This window comes from Sorex fumeus, unplaced genomic scaffold, assembly GCF_029834395.1.
Source record: "Sorex fumeus unplaced genomic scaffold, SorFum_2.1 ptg000086l, whole genome shotgun sequence".
In the NCBI taxonomy this organism is placed as follows: domain Eukaryota; kingdom Metazoa; phylum Chordata; class Mammalia; order Eulipotyphla; family Soricidae; genus Sorex; species Sorex fumeus.
The window spans coordinates 30,090,383-30,112,278 of NW_026606143.1; the positions used below are offsets into that span (position 1 = coordinate 30,090,383).

The 21,896-nt window shown below is 43.9% G+C and overlaps 1 protein-coding gene across 1 annotated transcript in view; it reads right to left on the reverse strand.

Moving 5' to 3' along the window:
* Positions 1–16,670: 16,670 nt before the first annotated feature.
* Positions 16,671–21,896, reverse strand: part of MBTPS2 (membrane bound transcription factor peptidase, site 2) — a 67,129-nt gene continuing 61,903 nt past the window's right edge. Inside the window, exons 10-12 of the mRNA XM_056131218.1 lie at positions 21,160–21,235; positions 19,197–19,415; positions 16,671–18,681 (exon numbers count right to left, since the gene is read on the reverse strand). Of these exons, the coding sequence (XP_055987193.1) occupies positions 18,678–18,681; positions 19,197–19,415; positions 21,160–21,235 (299 nt within the window). The 3' untranslated portion in view covers positions 16,671–18,677. The remainder of the gene's footprint in view (positions 18,682–19,196; positions 19,416–21,159; positions 21,236–21,896) is intronic.

Below are 21,896 nucleotides of genomic sequence, written 5' to 3' on the forward strand. Positions count from 1 at the left end.
ACAAGTGGGAGCTTTGGCCACGAGGCATCCGCAGGTCCACCTCTTACTGTTCTGTTCACCCGGCTGTGCCCAGGGATTACTCCAGGCTCTGTGCTCAGGCCTCACTCCTGATGGTGCTCAGGGCACCATATAAGGCCCCGGGGATTGAATCAGTCAGCCGAGTTCAAGGCTTACCTGCTGGACTATGTCTCTGGCCCAAGCATTTTAGTTTTTTGGTTTGGGGGCTACACCCAGCTATACTCCTGGCTCTGTGCTTAGGGATCACTCCAAGTGGCACTTGGGGGACTCTGGGGATGGAACCAAAGATGGGCCACGAGCAAGGGAACCGCCCTACCCTCTGTACTAACATTTCATGCCTCCAAATATTTGATTTTATTTGTTTAATTAATTAATTTTGCTTTTGCTTTTTGGGTCACACCCCGCAATGCACAGGGGTTACTCCTGGCTCATGCACTCAGGAATTACTCCTGGCGGTGTTCGGGGAACCATATGGGATGCTGGGAATCGAACCTGGGTTGGCTGCATGCAAAGCAAACGCCCTACCTGCTCCAGCCCCCAAATATTTTATTTTTCATTAAAAATTTTTTTGTTTTCCAGGACACACCTGGAAGTGCTTGGGGACTACTTCTGGCTCAGTGCTCAGGGTACCCCCAACACTGTGATGGAACTGGGGTCAGCCCCAGGCAATGCAAAGATAAGCATCAGCCGGGTAAGCTATCTCTTTGACCCTTTTTTTTTTTTTTTGCTTTTTGGGTCACACCCAGCGATGCACAGGGAATTAATCCTGGCGGTGCTCAGGGGACCATATGGGATACTGAGAATCTAACCCGGGTCAGCCACGTGCAAGGCAAACGCCCTATCCGCTGTGCTATCGCTCCAGCCCCCACCCTCTGTTTTGATTCTTTATTAGTTCCCTTTCCTTTTGGTGGTGTTGTCGCGATGACCAGTGGTAACACACACGGGCCTGGCTGTGGTACCGGCCAGGGGTCACACATCAGGCCAAGGCCTCACGGAGGCTCGAGCACCTGTAGTTGCGGTGCTTTTGCCCACGCTAGGGGGCGCCACACACAGGCTAGCCCGAGTTCGCACTCGCTGACTGCGATGCTTACATATCTCTTTACTGAAGTGCTTTCTGAAGGTCCTGCCCCTTTGTGCTTGCACTTACCTGGCCGCCGTGAGGCCGGTGACCCTCACCATGCCGGGGATTGCAGGGCTTTGGAGGATCTTGCCCCAGGGCCTAGAGGACCCCGCCTCTAGAGGTTGTCACCCCCACTGCCCTCCCATTTGTGACCACTCCGCCTATCAGAGAGCAAAAGGACTACGGTGGTGATCCTCACCCCCCTCCCCACCTCCCGCTTTCTGGGTCACGCTCAGCAAGGTTCAGAGGTTCCTCCTGGCTGTGCTTGGGGGACCATATGGGATGCAGGGGATGGAACCCGGATCAGCCCCGTGCAAGGCAAACGCCCTACCTATCCGCTGTGCTATCGCTCGGAGATTTGAATTCCTGGGCTCTCCTTCACTCCCCCTGCCACAAGTTGTAACAACAAAGAACCGGGCTGTGTCGTATTTTCAACATCAAGGCTCTTGATGTCAAACAGTTTCTCAACCCTGGCACCGTTAGTTGGGGGAGTTTGTGCTCTGAACTCTGGGATGTTTACCACCCCTTCCGGGCCCCTACCCACTTGCTCCTCACCCCCTATTTGTGACAATTAAAAATGTCTGCCAACACTGCCAACTCCTCCTGGGCTGGGGGTGGGGGTGGGAACAGACAATTAGGCCAGCTGGGAGCCCCCGGGATGCTGATATAATTCTATTGAATAGCTCTGTTTAAGTCCAAGTGAAAAAGAAGGCATGCTTGGCAGCTAATATCTTTTAATAGACGTTTTCAAAGGTCTTTAATTTTTTTCAACTTGACCCGATGCACTTGGAAAAAGGTATGTCTGATCTTCATAAGGACATGCAAAAGTAAAATGAACAAGAATTGCTCAGAATAATTGTTCCAGATATGCAAAGTAAATGTGTGGGCTTCATATAAATCACCAAAACCTAAAATTTTAATGAAAACAGACTTCCAGCAAAGTAAAGAGTAAAAACAATGGATTCATTATGCAATTAGCTGTGAATAACAATATTTTGTCAGCAATTTTTTTCTTTTTTTTCCCCACAGGGTCAGAAATCTCTATTTTCTTCTGTGTTAAAGCTGCTTTGTTTATGAATTCTAGCTTTAACTTGGAATTTCTACATGGCATTTCAAATAGAACTAGGTAGACTCCACATTATGATTAGAGTGATATATTTAAATTATAATTCTTAGGAAAAAAAACCCTGACAAATTAAGATTGGCAGCCTTATATTTCCCCTACAAATTTAGTCCATTTTGGTGATACAGCAGGCTGGAGTGATAGCACAGTGGGTACGGCGTTTGCCTTGCACGAGGCCAACCCAAGTTCGATTCCTCCGCCCCTCTTGGAGAGCCGGGCAAGCTACTGAGAGTATCTTGCCCGCATGGCAAAGCCTGGCAAGCTACCCGTGATGTATTCAATATGCCGAAACACAGTAACAACAAGTCTCATAATGGAGACATTACTGGGCACAATGGTGCCTGCTTGAGCAAATCGATGAACAACGGGAGGACAGTGCTACAGTGCTTGGTGATACAGCTCTTGCCTCACAAACGTCAGGTTTCAAGTTCAATCCTTGGCACTACAAAAAATATTTTAAATGGAATCCATTTACTTTTAAATTGCATTATAATACTGGTGCAAGAAAATTTGTCCTATTTTTTCCATTTATATTCTCACTGTTATATCATATATCTTTTGCCATAATTATTAACAACTGATTGGTATTACAATTACACGAAGCATTGCCAAAGAAATCTGGGGTTGTATTTGAGTGACTTTATTTTCTTTTTGGGTCACACCCAGAGATGCATAGGGGTTACTCCTGGTTCATGCACTCAGAAATTACTCCTGGCCATGCTTGGGGGACAATATGGGATGCTAGGAATCGAACTCAAATCGGGCCACATGCAAGGCAAACACCCTACCCACTGTGCTATCACTCCAACCCTTGAGTGACTTGTTTTTTTTAATTACATTTCTTTTTTTTTTAAATTTTTTTTATTAGTGAAACACCATGAGGTACAGTTGTAGACTTACACATTTTTGTGCTTGGGTTTCCGTTGTACAATGATCGAGTAGCCATCCCTCCACCAGTGCCCATTTTCCACCACCACTGATCCCAGTAGCCCTCCCACCCCGCCTTATGCCCCCATCCCACCCTGCCTCTGTGGCATGGAACTCCCTTTTGTTCTCTCTCTCCTTTTGGGTGCTGTGGCCTGAAAAAGAGGCATTGAGTGGCAACATGTTCGGTCTAGAGTCTAGTCTCAGCATGCTTCTCCTATCTGGTGGGATCCTTCCAATACCCCCCATTTGGTGCTCCCTTCTACATCTGGGCTGCCTTTACCCCTAGAGTGTGAAGCTTGCCTCCAAGCCATGGAGTAAACCTCCTGGTATTTATCTCTGCTATTCTTGGGTGTTAGTCTCCTATTTTGTTACTTTATGTTCCCCAGATGAATGCAGTCTTTCTCTGTCTGTCCCTCTCTTTCTGACTCATTTCGCTTAGCATGATACTTTCCATGTAGTACCACTTGTATGTAAATTTCATGACTTCATCTTTTCTAATCGCTGCATAGTACTCCATTGTGTAGATGTACCAAAGTTTCTTTAACCAGTCATCTGTTCTCGGGCACTCAGATTTTTTCCAGATTCTAGCTATTAACAGTGCTGCAATGAACAGACAACTGTAGATGTTGAGTGACTTTTTAAACATCTTTGTTCTTAGGCCATATCTGGTGGTACTTGGTACCTACTCCTGGCTCTGTGCTTGGAGGTTGCTCCCAGTTTTACTTGGGGGACAAAGTGGTGTTGGGGTTCAAATCCAGACCTCCCCCATGATTTCCATGTGCTTAGTCCATTGAGTCATCTCTTCCAGCTTTGGCCCAAGAAGTCTTATTTTATTTTTATTGTTTTGGGCTGGAGCGATAGCACAGCGGATAGGGAGTTTGCCTTGCGCTTGGCCGACCCAGGTTCATTTTCTCTGTCCATCTTGGAGAGCCGGGCAAGCTACTGAGAGTAGCAGAGTAGTAGAGCCTGGCAAGCTATCTGTGGCAATTTGATATGCCAAAAAGAGTAACAAGTCTCACAATGGAGATGTTACTGATGCCCGCTTGAGCAAATCGATGAACAACCGGAGGACAGTGCTACAGTTTTGCTTTTTGGGTCACACCTGAAGATGCTCAGGCATTACTCCTGGCTCTGCACTCAAGAATCACTCCTGGCAGTGCTCTGGGGACCATATATGATGTCCAGGATCGAACCTGGGTCAGCCGTGTTCAGTGGTCAAGTGCCCTACCACTGTATTATTACTCAGGCCCCTGGTCCAAGACTTTTCAGAAAAAAAATCTTCTTGTTTCATTGAGGTAATACTGATTTATATAATTGCAGGCACTTTAGGGTAAATTAGCTTTTTCTATTTCTAGAAGCGCATGTTCTCCCTTGACCATGTATTTCTTTTTCTCTTCTCACATCTCTGTAGTTAAATTTCTTTGAATAAAAACTATTTGGCTGCCATAAAAAGACAGAAAAATGAAAGTAACTGGTATATCACATTAGAGGTACCAGTTAGACAACCTTATAAATTTATTTACACTAACTATATTATGCTTCCCACCAAAATGCATCATTCAACTGCACTGCCATCCAACATTCCCATACATTTGACTCCTGTTTCCCCTTCCGGAACAATAATGCTCAAGGGCCACACCAGTGATCATGCATTCCAGCCCATTTTTTGTACCCTCTCCATCCCTCACAATGGACTCCTTTGACCTGGTATGTGGTCCCCTCTCTTTCCAGAATCCAAGAGAGAGTGAGCAAAAGGAACACACACACAGAGAGTTGTCAAAAGGGTGATTAATTGACCAGACCTCAGTCGCATGGTCAGTCCTACCCGCATAGACGACAGGAGAGAGAGAGTATTTGGCATTTTAAAGCTGGTATTATGGGAAGCAGTCCATGAAGGAAGGGGAAAGTGAGAGGAATGATGTTTAGGAAGGCAATCAAAATGCAAAACTGTGGGGCTGAAGCGATAGTACAGCAGGTAAGGTGACTGTCATGCATGTGGCCTACCTGAGTTCAGTGCCGGGCATTCCATATGTCCCCTAAGCCTGCCAGGAGTGACTCCTGAGAACTTGCTGATGTGGCCTAAAAACAATAAGAAAAAAATCTCAGTGTAAAACTGATACTATTTAAGTACTATGAGCAGTCTAAATACCTACCTCTTCTCTATATTTCATCTTCATTTGAGAATTTTATTTATTTATTTTGGTTTGGGGGCCATACCCAGTGTTGCTCAGGGGTTAGTTGTGCTCGTGGGACTATATGGGATAACAGTCATTGGACCCCGGTTAGATATGTGTAAGGCAAGTGCCCTACCTGCTGTACTATCAGGCCCATTGATTTGAAAATTTTAAAAAGGAGCTTTAAGGGCCGGAGCAGTAGTACAATGGGTAGGAGGACATTTGCCTTGCCTGTGGCCGACTCCAATCAATCTCCAGCATCCTGTACCGTCCCCCAAGCACAACCAGGAGTAATACCTGAGTGCAGGGCCAGGAGTAACCCCTGAGGGTCACCAGGTGTGACACCAAAAGCCCACCCACCAAAAAAAAGGAGCTTTAAGAAAACCAATGCATGGGTCTGAGAGAACTTATTGTGCTTAGTATGGTCCCTCTGAGTACAGAACTTAGAATGGCTCAAAAAAAAAAAGAAAAAGAAAAAGAAAGAAAGAAAAACAGCCCAGTCCAATGTAAGGCAAAGTTATACTGGGGCTGAAGAAATAATACCGTGTGCAAGGATGGTGACCTCGGTTTAATCCCTGGCACAGAGTACGGGGCCCTGAACACCACCAGGATGATACCTGAGAGCAGAGCCAGAAATAAGCCCTGAGTATCCACGGGTGTGGCCCAAAACAAACAAGCAAAAAGAAAACCTTTATACTCTGCAATGCAGTTGTAAGTAGGTAAAGGTTATAAGCACTGTGTGAACATAACAGCCTGTTTGATTTTCCTTCAGTAAAGAAGAGCCTCTGATATCTTATTTACTTTATCTCCACAAAGCTTGCAGATAAAAAAAAGTGCTCAGGGCTGTTTTTGTGGACTTGCAGAGGGAGAGCAGTATGCTCATCCCCTTTTCTCTTCTGTGCTAGCCGGGGTTTCATTTGGAATCCATCTTAAACACCATTTTCCAAGTGTGCTCCAGCTCTACCCTTGGAAATAGGTGGGTGAATTGTTTCTCTTCTGAAAGCGCTTTCTTCTTTTTTCAATTTTTAAAATATTTTTTAAATTGAATCACTGAGAGATAGACCCTTACAAAGCTGTTCATGATTAGGTTTCAGTCATTCAGTATTCCATCAGCCATCCCTCCACTACACCTGTGTATATTTCCCAGCAATAACGGCAGGCATCTCTCTCTCTCTCTCTCTCTCTCTCTCTCTCTCTCTCTCTCTCTCTCTCTCTCTCTCCTCTCCCTTTTGAGCATTGTGCTTTGCAATACAGATACTGAAAGGTTGTTGTGTATATTCCTTTGTCTGGTTTTAACACTCAATTCTTGTCCAGCGTAATCATTTCCAACTATTATTGTCATCCCTTCTCTATCTTACCTACCCTCTGCCCCACACATACTTGTGGTAGATTCCGAACATTGACCAATCCTCCTAGCCCTGTTTTTTTTTAAATTTATTTATTGAATCACCGTGAGAACAGTTCCAAAGATTTCAGGTTTAAGACTCGGTCATACAATGATCAAACACCCATCCCTTCACCAGTGCATATTTTCCACCACCAAGAACCCCATGCCACCCCTCCCCATGCCTGTGAGGCAGATGATTTCCACTTAACTCTCTCTCTCTACTTTGATTACATTCATTATTTCGACAAAAGATGCACCATTATTATTTGGAATTTTCCCCCAACAACTAAACCTCCTGAAAAGGCATCATGAAATTATTTGTTTTCTGTTGCTGGCTATGAAGATTATATGATGTCTACCTACCGAGGCCATGCAATTTTGGATTTCTGATATTTTACTAATTAAGTCTGGAGGGATTTCTGCCAAAAGCAGAACAGTTCCGAGATTGGTTTGTGTGCCTCTGGGGCCATGACTGTGCCAGAGAGCCACTCGTGGTCTCGGCAGGGGAAGAAGGACGTGCTAGTTCCCCCCCTCCCAATCCCATGAGGCTGCAGTTGCACCGTCACTGGTGGCTCATACCTGGCTGTCCAATAAGCTCTGAGGCGCCAGCCACCATGCTGCCGGGGGAGAAAATGGCAGAAGGGACAGACACCCTTTCTCTTTCTGGGGGGGGGGGGCACTGCGCCGTAGCTTAATGCATAGTCCATTCACATTTCTGCCAGAAGCTGCTGGGTACTGAATTAGGTCCATGTGCCTCTGGGACCATGGCCATGCCGGAGAGCCGCTCGTGGGGGGCAACTGCCTTGTCACTACCAGCTCCTGGCCCTGTTTTCCCTGGCCTTAGATATTATTCTTCTACTATATATTTTTATATAAATAAACGAATGTAGACATCTTATATATGTCCCTCTCCTTCTGACTTATTTCACTAAGCATGACACTCTCCATGTTCATCCATTTATAGGCAACTATCATGATTTCATTTTTCCAAACCACTGCGTAGTAGATTTGGGCTTATTGAAGTGCACCCTTTCTTCCTGGGAACTGGTGGCCTCTGCTTTGCAGACACTCTTCTGAGTCCTCAGTTTGTCTTTGCATATGCCTCTACCCAAAGCCTTCCAGCCAAAGTGCTGACAGCTTTTGAGTTTCCTGGGACTGCTTTTGACCTGGTCAGACTCACCTTGGAGCCAGTGGTGAGCCCTCAAAGCGCTCCTGCTTCGCTGAGCGGGACCCTGGGTTCAAGTTAGCAGAAAGGACCCAAAAGACTTCACTACTGAGAAGTAGAGGTTAGTGGGCAGCAAAGCTAAAACCAGGGCCCCAGATATTTCTTTGTTTTGGGGCCACACCCGGTGATGCCTTATTTCTGGCTCCGTTCTGTCAGGAATTACTCCTGGTGATGCAGAACGATCAAACATCTATACATGCATCAAATCATGCTCTGTGTGAAAGAGAAATATGAAATTCCGGGGATTGAACTTGGGTCAGCCACATGCAAGGCAAGTGCCCTACCCACTGTACTATCATTCCGCCCTTCCCAAATATCTCTCATTCCATTTTTCCTCTTTCTATTCTTTGCCTTTATGACTTTTCATTTCCTTTCATCACTATTGTCTTCGTCTCCCTTCCCTTCAGTGTCGCTACCATGGTCAGGGGCACACACAGTTAGTTGTGGTGCTCACACATGTACCTACTGGGGGCCACACACTTTAGTTGTGATGCTCATGCCCATTCCGGTGTGATTTGCTCCAGGGATTGCCTGTGTACTCATATGTGCTCACATATTCTAGCCTTAAAATACCATCTTTTTTTCCCCTTTTGGGTCACACCCGGCGATGCGCAGGGGTTTCTCCTGGCTCTGCACTCAGGAATTACACCTGGTGGTGCTCAGGGGACCATATGGGATGCTGGGAATCAAACCTGGGTCGGCCACGTACAAGGCAAATGTCCTACCTGCTGTGCTATTGCTCTAGCCCCTAAAATACCATCTTTTAGTTGTTGTTCCTTTTTTTTTTTTCTGAGCCGCATCTGATGGTGTTCAAGACTTTCCCTGACTCTCTGGGATCATACTTGGTGGTGCTTGGGGGACCATATGAGATGCTGAGGATTGAACCCGTGTACAAGGCAAGCTCCCTACCCACTGTACTATCACTTAAATCCCTAGTTGTGGCTCTTGTACACACCTGGCTGTGGAGTGGACAGAAATCATGTGTAGTGCTGGAGGTCACAGCAGAGCTTCCAGGCAGCAGGGTTTGAACTTGTGGCTTTACACTGTGCAAGGTCAGTCCTCTAAACCACTGAACTACCTCCTAGGTCCTCTTCTTCTGAGGTGGGGTCACAACTGGGGGTTCTCAGGTACTGCTCCCAGCACAGTGTTTGAGGGCTACTTTTGGTGCTGCCCAGGGTACGATGTGGTACCAGGAATCATACCTGGGTTCCTGCAGGCAAAGCACTGCGTTGGCACCTTGAACAATCTCTCCAGACCCTTTTTAAATTTTTCTTTTTGGGTTTTGGGTCACACCTTGCAGTGCTTGGAGGATACTCCTAACTCTCTGCTAGGGGGGTGACTCCTGGTAATGGTCAGATCAAACCCAGACCACCTATATCCGCGGCACGCATCTAGCCCTTTGAGCTAACACTTCAGTCCTGCAGATCCAGTCATCGTTTTTTTCTTTAAGTGTGTATAGGAATTAATAATCAAAGAGCATGGCCAGGAAAATGCATCTCTAGAACACACAGATGACACCAAGGATTGAGTGACACCATAATATATTGAGTCATTTTTATTTTTCTCAGCTAAGAACAAAGTGAGCTGGAGCGATAGCACAGTGGGTAGGGCGGCCGACCCACGTTCGATTCCTCCGTCCAACTACGAGAGCCCGGAAAGCTACTGAGAGAATCCCGCCTGCATGGCAGAGCCTGGCAAGCTGCCTGTGGTGTATTTTATATGCCAAAAACAGTAATAACAAGCCTCAGAATGGAGACGTTACAGGTGCCCGCTTGAGCAAATTGATGAACAACGGGGCGACAGTACTACATTGCTACAGGAACAAAGCATTACCAAACTCTCACTCCTCTATCACTAAACTAAAATATCTGTTCTTCTCTCTCTTTTTTTTTTGGTTTTTTTGGGTCACACCCATCAATGCACAGGGTTTACTCCTGGCTTTTCACTCAGGAATTACTCCTGGCGGTGCTCAGGGGACCAATTGGGATGTTGGGAATCGAACCTGGGTCGGCTGTATGCAAGGCAAATGCCCTACCCACTGTACTATCACTCCAGCCCATGTTCTTCTCTTTAAAGGATACTGCACTTATGTTTTTCACATGTGCTGAACTCTTCCTTTCTAGAATTCATGTGTTTGCCGTACTTTCAATCTGGGAAAACCTATTCTCCTATGTTTTTTTGGTTTTGTTTTTGGTTTGGGGTCATGCTCAGAGACTATTCTCCAGTCCTGTTGGTGTCAGGGAACTATGTGATGTTGGTTTTAATCCTGAGTCTCCTGCATGCAAAGTGTGCGTTCAGCTCATTGAATTATCTCTTCAGTCTTGGGAAACTTAAGTTTATGGCCGGCTTCCAGTGCAGTGAGAGAACAATTCTGCTCATCCATCTCTTTGTTTTAAATAGCTGAGAGTAGAGGAGAAATTGCAATGTCCAGCCCTAAGAAGAAATTATTTTCTGCATTAGAGAGGCCTGTAGTAACTGGGGGGGAAGGTCATTGTAGAAAGAGTAACAGAGCTAAGAGGAATGAAGCTTTATGAAAATGGCTAGGGGATGGAGTGATAGTACAGCGGGTAGGGCATTTGCCTTCCACGATTCCTGGCATCCCAAATGGTCCCCCAAGCACCGCCCTGAGTGTAGAGCCAGGAGCAACCCCTGAGCATTGCTGGGTGTGACCCAAAAAGCGGGAAAAAAGAACAAAAATGGCTAAGAGGAAAATGCAATTGTGTGATTTCACACATACACACACATAAATTTTGCCCAATCCCCCAAAACAATTGCCTTTCTTTGCACTCATAGGTAGTTGTGGAATAAAAATGGTATTATCCTTCCTTCCTTCTTTCCTTCCTAATTTCCTTCTTTCCTTCTTTTTTTGGGGGCGGAAACACCCAGCTGTGCTCAGGGCTTACTCTTTGCTCTCTGCTCAGGACTCACTTGTGGCAAGCTCTGAGGACCATGTGAGGTACTTGAGATCAAAAGTGGCTTGGCGAAATGCAAGGCAAGCACTTTACCTGCTGTACAGTCCAGCTGGCTACATATTTTAAAATATTTTTAAATCATTTCAAATTAAAGTTTCAAGACAACAAAGAATTCTTCATATCCTTAACCCAGACTTAACAATTAATGTCAGTCCACTTTTGTTTTATTATCCTTCTAAGAACTGTTTGTAGGGGCTAGAGTGATAGCACAGTGGATAGCACAGTGGGTAGGGCGTTTGCCTTGCACGTAGCCAACCTGGGTTCGATTCCCAGCATCCCATATGGTACCCCGAGAACCGCCAGGAGTAATTCCTGAGTGCATGAGCCAGGAGTAACCCCTGTGCATTGCGGGGTGTGACCCAAAAAGCAAAAAAAAACAAACAAACAAGCAAACAACAAAGAAAACACCCCCCCAAAACAAAACAAAACAAAAACAATTAAAAAAAGAACTGTTTGAAAGTAAGCCCCAAATATGCTGCCCATTACTCTGTCAAAGAAAAAAATCTTGGGTTATGAGTGGGAGCCTGAAAATTAAACTGACAAAAGAAAGTCTAGCAAGCCAAAAATAAAAAAAAATCCTCAGATTTAAGTCTAGACAGAAGCAGAGGTGTTCACAGAGAAATGTGGCTGGGGGAGAAACTGGAGTTTGGGATGACACCCAGTCTTAATAGACCCTGGGGGGCAGAGCAGCAGTTCTGGGTAACAAAGGAATGAGAGCAGGGCTCTAAGGAATCACAGTGAACTTTGGTAAAGATAAACAGTTTTAAGAATGCAAGTGGTTGGGCTGGAGGATAGAGCAGGGGATTTGCTTGTGTCTGACCTGGGTTGCACCTGGCACCACCTGGTCCACCAAACACAGCCTGGAGTGACCCTGGAGGCTCCAAGCACTGCCAGGGTGGCCTAGGTGGTCCTTGTCACTGGCAAGTGAAGAGCACCACATCCTTGGGCTCTAGCAGTGACCTAATTGTGGGTTTGGCTGAGACTTACTGGGAGAGGCTTTAGCCTCCCGAGCACTGCTTGGGTGCATGCCCCCCAAACGCAGAAACTAGGTGGAAGTTATGTCCGAGACTTATGACAATGAGCTCTTTGGGAAGGCTCTGCTTTTTGGCAGAGAACATCTTTCAGAATATCACAGCCCTTTTATGCCGCAGTACCTCCTGCATCCCGTTAACTTGTCTACTCCACCCATTTCCTGGGAACTCAGGTGAACAAAGACCAGTCTCATGAGCAGGAAATTCTACACTCTGATGGCAGAGCGCTAGGGCTGACAGAGTTGCTCTTGCAGCGATGCGAGGACTTCATACTTCTCAGTGAAGGTTTCTTGAGGGGCTCCTGGTGCCAAGCACTATTCAAGATAACCACAATCAGAGAAAAGCATTTTATTCAATATTTTGGGTTTTTTTGGGGGGGCACACCTTGTGATGCTCAGGGTCTACTCCTGACTTGGTGCTCAGGGAAACATGCAGTGCTGGGAATGAATCCCGTGCCTCCGACATGCAAAGTATGTGCTCCGTTCCTTTCCCTTAGTGCCCCTGCCCAGAGGATTAATAGGGGAGTGAGAAACACTGCTCTAGGCAACCAGAGTCAAGGCACTGGAAGCCGAAGAATCATTCTGAAAGGAGGCAAGAGCGAACACCAGTGCAGATTAAGGTACAGACATATTTGTCACAATCCTTCATTGTGATAGATATGTAACTTATGTATCCGGACATGGGTGACTTGAGGTTGCCCAGCATTATAACAAGCACTTTGCATAACAACTGGCTGGAGCAACAGCGCAGCGGGTAGGGCGTTTGCCTTGCACGCAGCCCACCTGGGTTCAATTTCTCCATCCCTTTCGGAGAGCCTGGCAAGCTACGGAGAGTATCCTGCCGGCAAGGCGGAGCCTGGCAAGCTCCCCATGGCATATTCGATGTGCCAAACACAGTAACAAGACTCACAATGGAGACATTACTGGTGCCCGCTCGAGCAAATAAATGAACAATGGGAGGACAGTGCTACTTTGCATAAATGGGTTTAACTATGTTAGAAGAAGGAAAATAACACCACAGGTCAGAGAGCTCAATGGGCTGGAGCACATGGTTTACATGCAGGAAGCCTGGGTCCGTTTCCTGCATGGTCTGCTTAGAACTGCTGGGAGTGACCTCCCAGCGCTAAGGCAAGAATAGCCCCACAAAAAAGAGAAACCCATTTTATTTTCTTATTACTTTGTTCATTTTCTAGAGATTTTTGATAGCAGAGCTCTCAGATCTCCTCATGCTTGAGGTAGCATCAGGGATTAAGCTTGTGTTTGCTGGGCAAGTACTTTAAGCCTCTTTGTCCTCTTCCATGTGCTATTATGCCAATTTTATTTTATTGTTGTCGGGCCACATTTGGCAGTGCTCAGGGTTTATTCTTGGCTCTGCACTCAGGGATTACTCCTAGTGGGTTCGAGGGACCATATGGGATGCTGGGGATCAAACCCAGGTCAGCCATGTGTAAGGCAAACACACTGCCTATTGTTATGCCTACTTCCCCCCTTTATTTAAACACCACGCTTTACAAAGTTGTTGTATTATTATGAAAGAATACAGTTGTTACAGGCATTTAATATGCCAACACTGATCTCACATCAATATGATTTTTTTCCATCATTATCTCCATTTCCCCAACCACCCAACAAGCCTTCCCCCTTAGCTGGTAGATTCTAACAATCAAATGGCTAATGGAACTATCAAAAAATACTTCAGTAAAAGATGAGTTGCAAAACTTGTTATATCTCACCATGGGGTCATTAAGTCCATTCTGAGGGTTTACTAAGCCATTTGTTGCTAGTTGAGCCTTTTGTATTATCGTTTATTGAGTGTAGGTGGCTTCTATGTTACTTTCCCATTTAATCTGATGTGCTCCTACTGGGATGTCAGTAAGATTTGGAAGTGTCACATTTGCGGTAGCATGCTCCAGAAACTCCAAAATGAGAATGTGTAAGTGGGCCATAAGTTTATGTGGTGGTGGTTGTGGGTGTGGGTGCCAGGGCTCCCGGCAGTATGGCGGGGCATAGGGGAAGGCTGTCTGTCTCCCACTCTAAGAAGACCCCGGAGTTCTCAGTCTGAATGGAATTTTCAGCAGTTGGGCATTTCTGCAGATTAGTTGGAAAGCAGTGGAGCTGGGCTAATGGTGTGGAGGTAGCTCTGGGGTGTGGGTACAGCTTCCAGAGCTTTGGCGGGGTGGGGGCTTGGGACACCAGAGTTTTCAGCCAGGAGGCCAGTGTATCTATGAAGTTTTGCAGTTTGGCTTGCATCTCCTCCGAGATTTAATTGTGAGTTTGTAGAGCTAGGTCGATGGATGAACTTATATGGTGGCAGTGAACTTATATTGTGGGATGTGGGTGTGACTGATGAGGCATCTGAAAGTATCCATTATCACTTTTCTTAAAGATATCTTAAGGATAGCTCACTTTCCAAATAAAAAATACCTGGGTTTTCTACCTCACATAACCCACATATTGCAGTGACTGAAGATCTCATTGTGAAAATACAACTCTGAAGCCAAAAGACGATAATGCAGATTATTATTGTGATGCTGGGATTGGACAGGACCTTTTCAACAAGACACAAATAGAAAATAATGGATTAACCGACATCAAACTAATTTGGTTTTCATTTGGGTGGGGTGTCCACACCATGCACTCTGTGCTCAGGAGTGACCCCTGGTGGTGCTCTGGGGATTATATGCTGTATTGGGGATCAAACCAGGCAAGACTTTACCTCCTATACTATGTCTCTGGCCCTGACTATATCAAACTAAAGATACATGTTCAATAAAGACATACAAGATTAAAAAAAATTGTCATAACCAGCAGTGCTCAGGAGTTACTCCTGGCTCTGCACCTCTGGAATCACTCCTGCAGGTGGTTGGGGATATGGGATGCCAGAGATCAAACGTAGGTCGGCTGTGTGCAAGGCAACTGCCCTACCCGCTGCACTCTCTCTCCAGACCCTGTATTTAATTATTTGATAGTTTAAAGTTGCATTTTAGAGAATTTGATTTATGATGCTTGATTAATAGAACGCAAAATGTGAGACTATAATGTTATGTGATTTGAGAGCCAATTATAGAAATCTTCTATTAGATCCTTGTGTTTCCCCTTCTCTATTGTGTCGGGAGCATTTCAATAGAAAAGTTTGACAAGTATTCAGTTAAATAAAACTAAGACACAAGTGAGTTTTTTCTCTTTAATGGGAATTTAAATTCCACTGCATAACCTGCTTGGTAATTGGAGTTGCTACTTTCTTCATCCATTTTTTAATACATCGACCTTTAATACATGCTATTGTGTTTAGATTCTTAAATAGAAGTTTTCCTTTCATTGAATTCATTTTTCATGGTCTGATAAAATATACAATGAGTTATTCAAATGAATATGGCCTAAATAGAAAGGTAACCTGCAAACACAATGATTTTAAACGGCTTATTAAAAAAAAAAAAGCCTTATTGTCTGAAAGTATACCAAAATGCTTTCCCTTAAAAATAAATTTGTCATTCAACTCTATTTCACTGCTGAGAACCACTAGAGTTAAAACAGTTGTGAAATAACTAAAATCTTTTTTTCCTTTCCAGTCTTTACTTCCATGTTCATTCACTTTAAAAGTTTAGATGGGGGGCTGGAGCAATAGCACAGCAGGTAGGGCGTTTGCCTTGCACGCAGCCAACCTAGGTTCGATTCCCAGCATCCCATATGGTCCCCTAAGCACCGCCAGGAGTAATTCCTGAGTGCATGAACCAGGAGTAACTCCTGTGCATCGCTGGATGTGACCCAAAAAGCAAAAAAAAAAAAGTTTAGATGATATAAAAGCTTATGTGTACTTCTGTTTGATTAGCTGTTAATGAAAATAGCTTAAAGTGAATCTCAGTTTAAAAGTGAATCTCAGTTTAAATAAGTGAACTTCGTGGTATTTAATTTCATATTAATAAAGCTGCTTTTTAAAAGGTGATTTAGAGAATCAATCATCCAGTCTCAGTGCTTCACTAACGTATACAGGGATCAGGGGTTAGGGTGGAATGAAGCAACCCACCAGTAAGTAGGCTAAGTTCTTGTTTTATCTGGTCCTCATAACCTGGACAAAGTGACAAAGTGTGTGAGTAGGTGTACATGTGTGGGGCAGGCGAAACTTAAAACCTAATTGTTTTGAAACAATTCTTTCACACGTTTTTAAATTTTAAATTTTTAAATGTAAGATTTTTTAATTCTTTCACACGTTTCAGAATTTTTCCTTCAGACACTGATAAAAGGAAACATGACAGTCTCCCTTTTTCATCTATAAATAGACCATTTCCCAAAACAGTCATGAGAGCACAGAAGTCCCATTGAAAAGCCTCCCTCCCACACCCGGCAGTAACTTTTATAGATTATCTGAGTGAAAACTTAAGTTTGCTCTCAAAAACAGCTAACACCGTACTGTATATAAAGGAAACAAATCTGAGGGGAAAGAATACTCATTTAAAGTATTTGTATCTGTTATAAAGGCAGGCTGGGGTGGGGAGAATTGGGGGTGTGGGAGTGAGACTGGGGACATTGGTGCTGGGAAATTACACTGATGGAGGGATGAATATCGGAACGTTGTATGACTCAACTCCAATCATGAACAGCTTTGTAGTGCTCTATCTCACGGTGATTCAATAAAAAAATAAAATGAAAACATTTTAAAAAGACAACAGAGAGATGCTAAAAGCCGACAATGCTGGTCCACATTTATTATTTTATTGCTAAACATCAAATACCAGCCACTATGGTATTTCCAATCTAAAGCTTAAGAATGAATCACAACACAGATACAAGATTTATAGAAAAAAAAATACCCGTGCACCATTAGTATGTGGACATTCAATAAATACCATAAGACAAATGATGACTGACAGCCACATAGCCATGAAGCACATGTTTACAATTTACTGTTAGACTGTTAGAACAATGACCTATAAGAGCAATGATCAAAAAGTCAAGTTTAACTGCACGTCTTTTCAAACAGATGCTGAAAATAATATACACATTCTTTACAGATTGCTGATGATTTTTCAAAAGCCTCAAAAATGTAAACAATGCAGAATAGGAACACTGAGAATACAGTTTTACTCTTGAACAAAGTAACAACACAGAAAACACTCCTCTTTTAGGTCCTCAAGATAATTCATGTTTCTTATCGCTCTGTAGAAATACAAATGATTTCTTAAAGATGGGAATATACCGGGGACACAAAGACTTTCCAAGTTATTTCTTTATGTTAACATATATTTACAGTAAATACTCAGTACTTTTTTACAGTTTACTTAAATAGAAACATGCTTGTCTAGTCCATAAATAACACTAATCATCATTCATTCAACCACATTTATTAAGCAGAATGTCTCATGCACTGGGCCAGGGATGCAAAGGTGAGTAGGACAGTCCTTGCTCTAGAAGTGCTCACAAAGAAGCTGAGAGACAACACATACTGCTTCCTTCCTTCCACAGTGAGGCCATTTCTATACAAATGAGACTGATGTGCTCAATATCCTAATAGAGTGGTCCCCAAATCCTAGCTCTATGGAGACAAACCAAGGTACTTATCAGCAACAGGAAAATGAGGTGATTTGTTGTTTATGGTTTCATCCAGAAAAGTAGTTAATGATATGTTTCCTCTATTAAAATTTTTTTCTGTTAAAAAAACACACAACTGACCTGTATATACACAACATTTTCATTAGTAAACTGCTGAGCGCATGTCATTGACTTAATTATGAGTATTTCATGGCATTCCCCAGACTACCTGAGCAGATGTCAGCATTCCTATGCTAAATATACTTTGATCCTGAACGATTAAGAAGAGAACAAATACCTTTTTTATTTTCCAGGAAATGACGTGTATGTTTGCAGTAGTGGTCACCTCTGATGACCTAGCATCATTAATAAAATGTTAACATTCTAGTCATTGTGTAATTCATATTTAAGAAGGCAGGCAGATTTGTAGTTTACTCTCGAGTTCCCCCAGAAAAGATGGGGAACGTTTTAGTGTCGAAAGAGCAACTGAAGAATAGCCTTACAGAGATGACCGTGGCACATCTCCGAGCCAAGCTGGGCGCGCTGGTCAGCCCGTGGCTGTTGGCCTGCTCACTTCCCAGACCTCCCAGCATGGCAGCTTTGGTCTAAAAGACCTGGAAGTAGAAAGGGTTCTTTCACACCCAGAGGAAGTTCCCCGGCTTGGCAAATTCACGTTCGCACACATGTGTAACCATCCTTCTTGTGGAGCCACAGAGGTAGCTTAGGGGAAAGCCGGGAAGCAAGGACTAGGTGTTTCGTAACCCAACGCCCAGAAGCGCGGTGAGGGCTTCAGGCAATTGCTTCTTGGAAACAGGAACCAGGAGCTAGGCCCCGGATGGCTGTAGCAGCACAAGAGAAAATGTCTACCCTGGAAGACTCGACGCTTCGCAGAGCTGTGGAGAACGAAAAGCAGGATTGCAGACGGTCCTGTGATGCACCAGAAGACCCGGCTCAGTTCTGAGGGTCAACCCTGAAGGCCTGAGTTCACAGGCAGCGTCCTTGGCAGCAACTGGCTCTGAATGTCAAGGCTGAGGCTGCTTGCGGAGGGGATCGAGTTACATTAGCAAAGAGGCAGCTCTGTGGAGCAAAGTCAGTCTCATGATATGGCAGGTCCTACTTCTGACGTTGTTCCTATGTTTGACATCGTTTGATTCTTTGTACAGAACTCCATTAATTTATCTGTAATCAGAACTTAGTTTGTAAGAGTACAAAAGAATACATCACCAAAATTTAAAAATACTTTCCAAGCAAGATGAACCACAAGAATTTATAGGCCAAGAAAATGGTCACCCCTCCGCTGAGCCAAAGTCTGCTCAACTCTGGACGAGTGACCTTTTTTCAAGAAGTTTCCACCAATTTCTCCTCCCCCCCCCACCCGTTATCTTCCCTCTTATACTATGCCAACACATGTCACACAAAATGATTTCACATGAATTCACACTTGTTTAGAAACGGTTCCACGAGTATCTAAAGTTTTAAATTCAGTATTTAAAACAAGGATGTTGTTAGAAACTACGCCTTTCACTTTGTGTTTTCCCCTACCTCAGAATCTGCATACCCAGGATATTGGAAGAGATTTAAACTGCTGGTTAAAATGTAATTTTAAGGACACACTTCATATTTTGTATCAAGTAAGGTTTTCAATACTGCATATTGAAACTCATAGACCCTGTCGGGTTGACTATAGACATTACCGTGCCGTCACCATCCAGAGTCCCAAGGTGACGTTGGCAGCTAAAAGTATACTGCCACCAAGCAAAATGAAAAATCCTATCAGATCTTTGAGATCATTATCTCCAATCACTGAGGTAAGGGTAGCATCCAGGAATGAGTTTAAAATCCACTGTCCATCCAAAGCAAAGCAGGGCACTGCATTAACAATAGCCAGAGCTCCAGAGAGGGATATCAGGTACCTGATTAAAATCTGTTAAGGAATCTATAACGAGGTCTCATTGGAAGCCACACTTATGAAAGTCAGAAAATCTTTTCAAAGTATTTGATGGGGCTAAAATCGAGTTTAGGGGGTTGGAGAGATAGCACAGCGGGTAGGGCGTTTGCCTTGCATGCGGCTGACCCGGGTTCGATTCCCAGCATCCCACATGGTCCCCTGAGCACCGCCAGGAGTAACTCCTGAGTACAGAGCCAGGAGTAACCCCTGTGCATCGCCAGGTGTGACCCAAAAAGCAAATAAAATAAAATAAAATAAAATAAAATCGAGTTTACTTCTTTTCCTTGAATCTCTGCCCACCAGTATAAGCTCTTCCTTATTAAGTCTTTTCTGTTTAAAACACATGATTGGACTTATTTTGAAGTTTGGAAATAATATGACCTTGGCCAGAAAAATAAAATCCAACCCTTTAATTTACACTTTATTTACAACAACAAAATAAGGCAATTATACTGAACACTTCAGAAGACTAAGCCTTTCCAATTCAATAATGGTACAAAGGCATGTTTAAGGGGTAAGAAATTAAGGTGCGGTCTGTGGATCAAAGGGCTGGAGTGAATGCTTTGCAGTTAGGAGGCCTGGGTTTGTTTCTTGGAACTACACGGTCCCCTAGAGCATAACAATGGGTAGTTGTCAAGCACCAGTGTGTATGACCCCCAAACACAAAAGAGTAAGAAGGGAAAATTATCTTTGATACTTCGTTTCACTTTTATACATACAGAAAATATTTCTAAATAAAGACCATGATATTTTGTTCTCTAAATTGCTATTTGGTAGTGAATACTCATTTGATCTCTCTTATGCATTTTCCCCATTTGGTTCATGAAAACATGTTCAGAAGGGGCTGTATTCATCACTTGATAAGGAACCGGTTTATCCTTTCTAAACTTATTAATTTTCAGATACTACTAGATTTTCTTTTACTTGTTTTTGGGTCATGCCTGGTGGTTCTCGGGCCTTACTCCTGGCTCTGTGCTCAGGATCACTCCTTACGGGACTTAGGGGATGCCAGTGATCCAACCTGCATTGGCCGTGTGCAAGGCAAACACCCTTACCCGCTGTACTACTGTTGTAGCCCCAAGGTATTAGTAGGTTTTAGAGAGACATTTATTTTTTATTTTTAATATTTTTTGTTTTGTTTTATTAGTGAAACACCATGAGGTACAGTTGTAGACTTACTATTTTTAATATTTTTTTTTGCTTTTTGGGTCACATCTGGCGATGCACAGGGGTTACTCCTGGCTCATACACTCAGGAATTAACTCCTGGCAATGCTCGAGGGACCATATGGGATGCTGGGAATCGAATCTGGGTCAGCTGCATGCAAGGCAAGCACCCTACCTGCTGTACTATCACTCCAGACCCTAGAGAGACATTTATATTCTGGGATTTTTTCCATGCTAACTGTTCTCTCTCCTCAATCTCATGTATCCTCTGACTTTATCCTCGCTATATATACTTTCATTTTTTTTTACTTTCATCTTTTTCAACTTTGAAATCTTAAAAAAAAAACTCATGCTGCAATCACATTCAGGGCCTTATATATGCAAAGCAGGTGTTCTACCATGGAGCTGCATTCCCATCTAAAGTCTCCTTTTTAGTTAGAGCTTAATAGATCTTTGTAAGGTCTATACATGCCCCCATCAAGGTTAAGACTGGGCTAGTTTCAGGCAACACACTTTACACATTTCCCATATTAGAAAGGATACTTGACAAATGTCTCCACAACCACTGGAAGATCTATGCTTAGGAAGTTGAAACGTGGGACAAAACTGGTGATGCTCACTGAAAAAGAAAAGCAAGGCATAATGAAAATTATTCATGCCAGATAAGTTATAGGACTATGAGCTTTACCCTATGGTCAAAAAATGGGCTAGCTTATACAAGTGGCCAAGCAAGTCTTTCCCAAGCACACGCATGCATACATAGAGTGCCACATAGAAAAACATCAATTGCTTTAGAAGATTTAATAAAAATGGAAGAAATGCTAAACACATGTCCCAGGGTGTATTTAGATTTGGGGGTGAGGATGAGACAAAAGCTGAAGATAAACTATCGATAGCTATCAGAGACTTCTAAAAACAGAGGGCCCGAGCGAGTACAGGAGGGAAGGTTGTGCGGCTGTGGCTGGAACTCTGACTGAGTGCTGTTACTGCACATACTAGAGGGCCGGCCTGATCCCCAGTACTACATGCTCTCCTACCCAAGTACTAGCCAGGTGGCTCCCGAACACTGCTTGGGCAGCCAGGGCAATCTCTCGCATGCAGGGTCCTTGTCGCACTGCACGCTCAGGCTGCTGGCATTGATCTTCTGGCTCCATCAGCTGAATATTATAGGGAATGGGCCCTCGGGGCCCTGAGCACCACTTGCAAGGCTTCCCTCCCCCTCCCCAAATATGCATGTATTTAGAATGCCTAGCAAGAGAATCCTTACTCCAGGAAAAAGA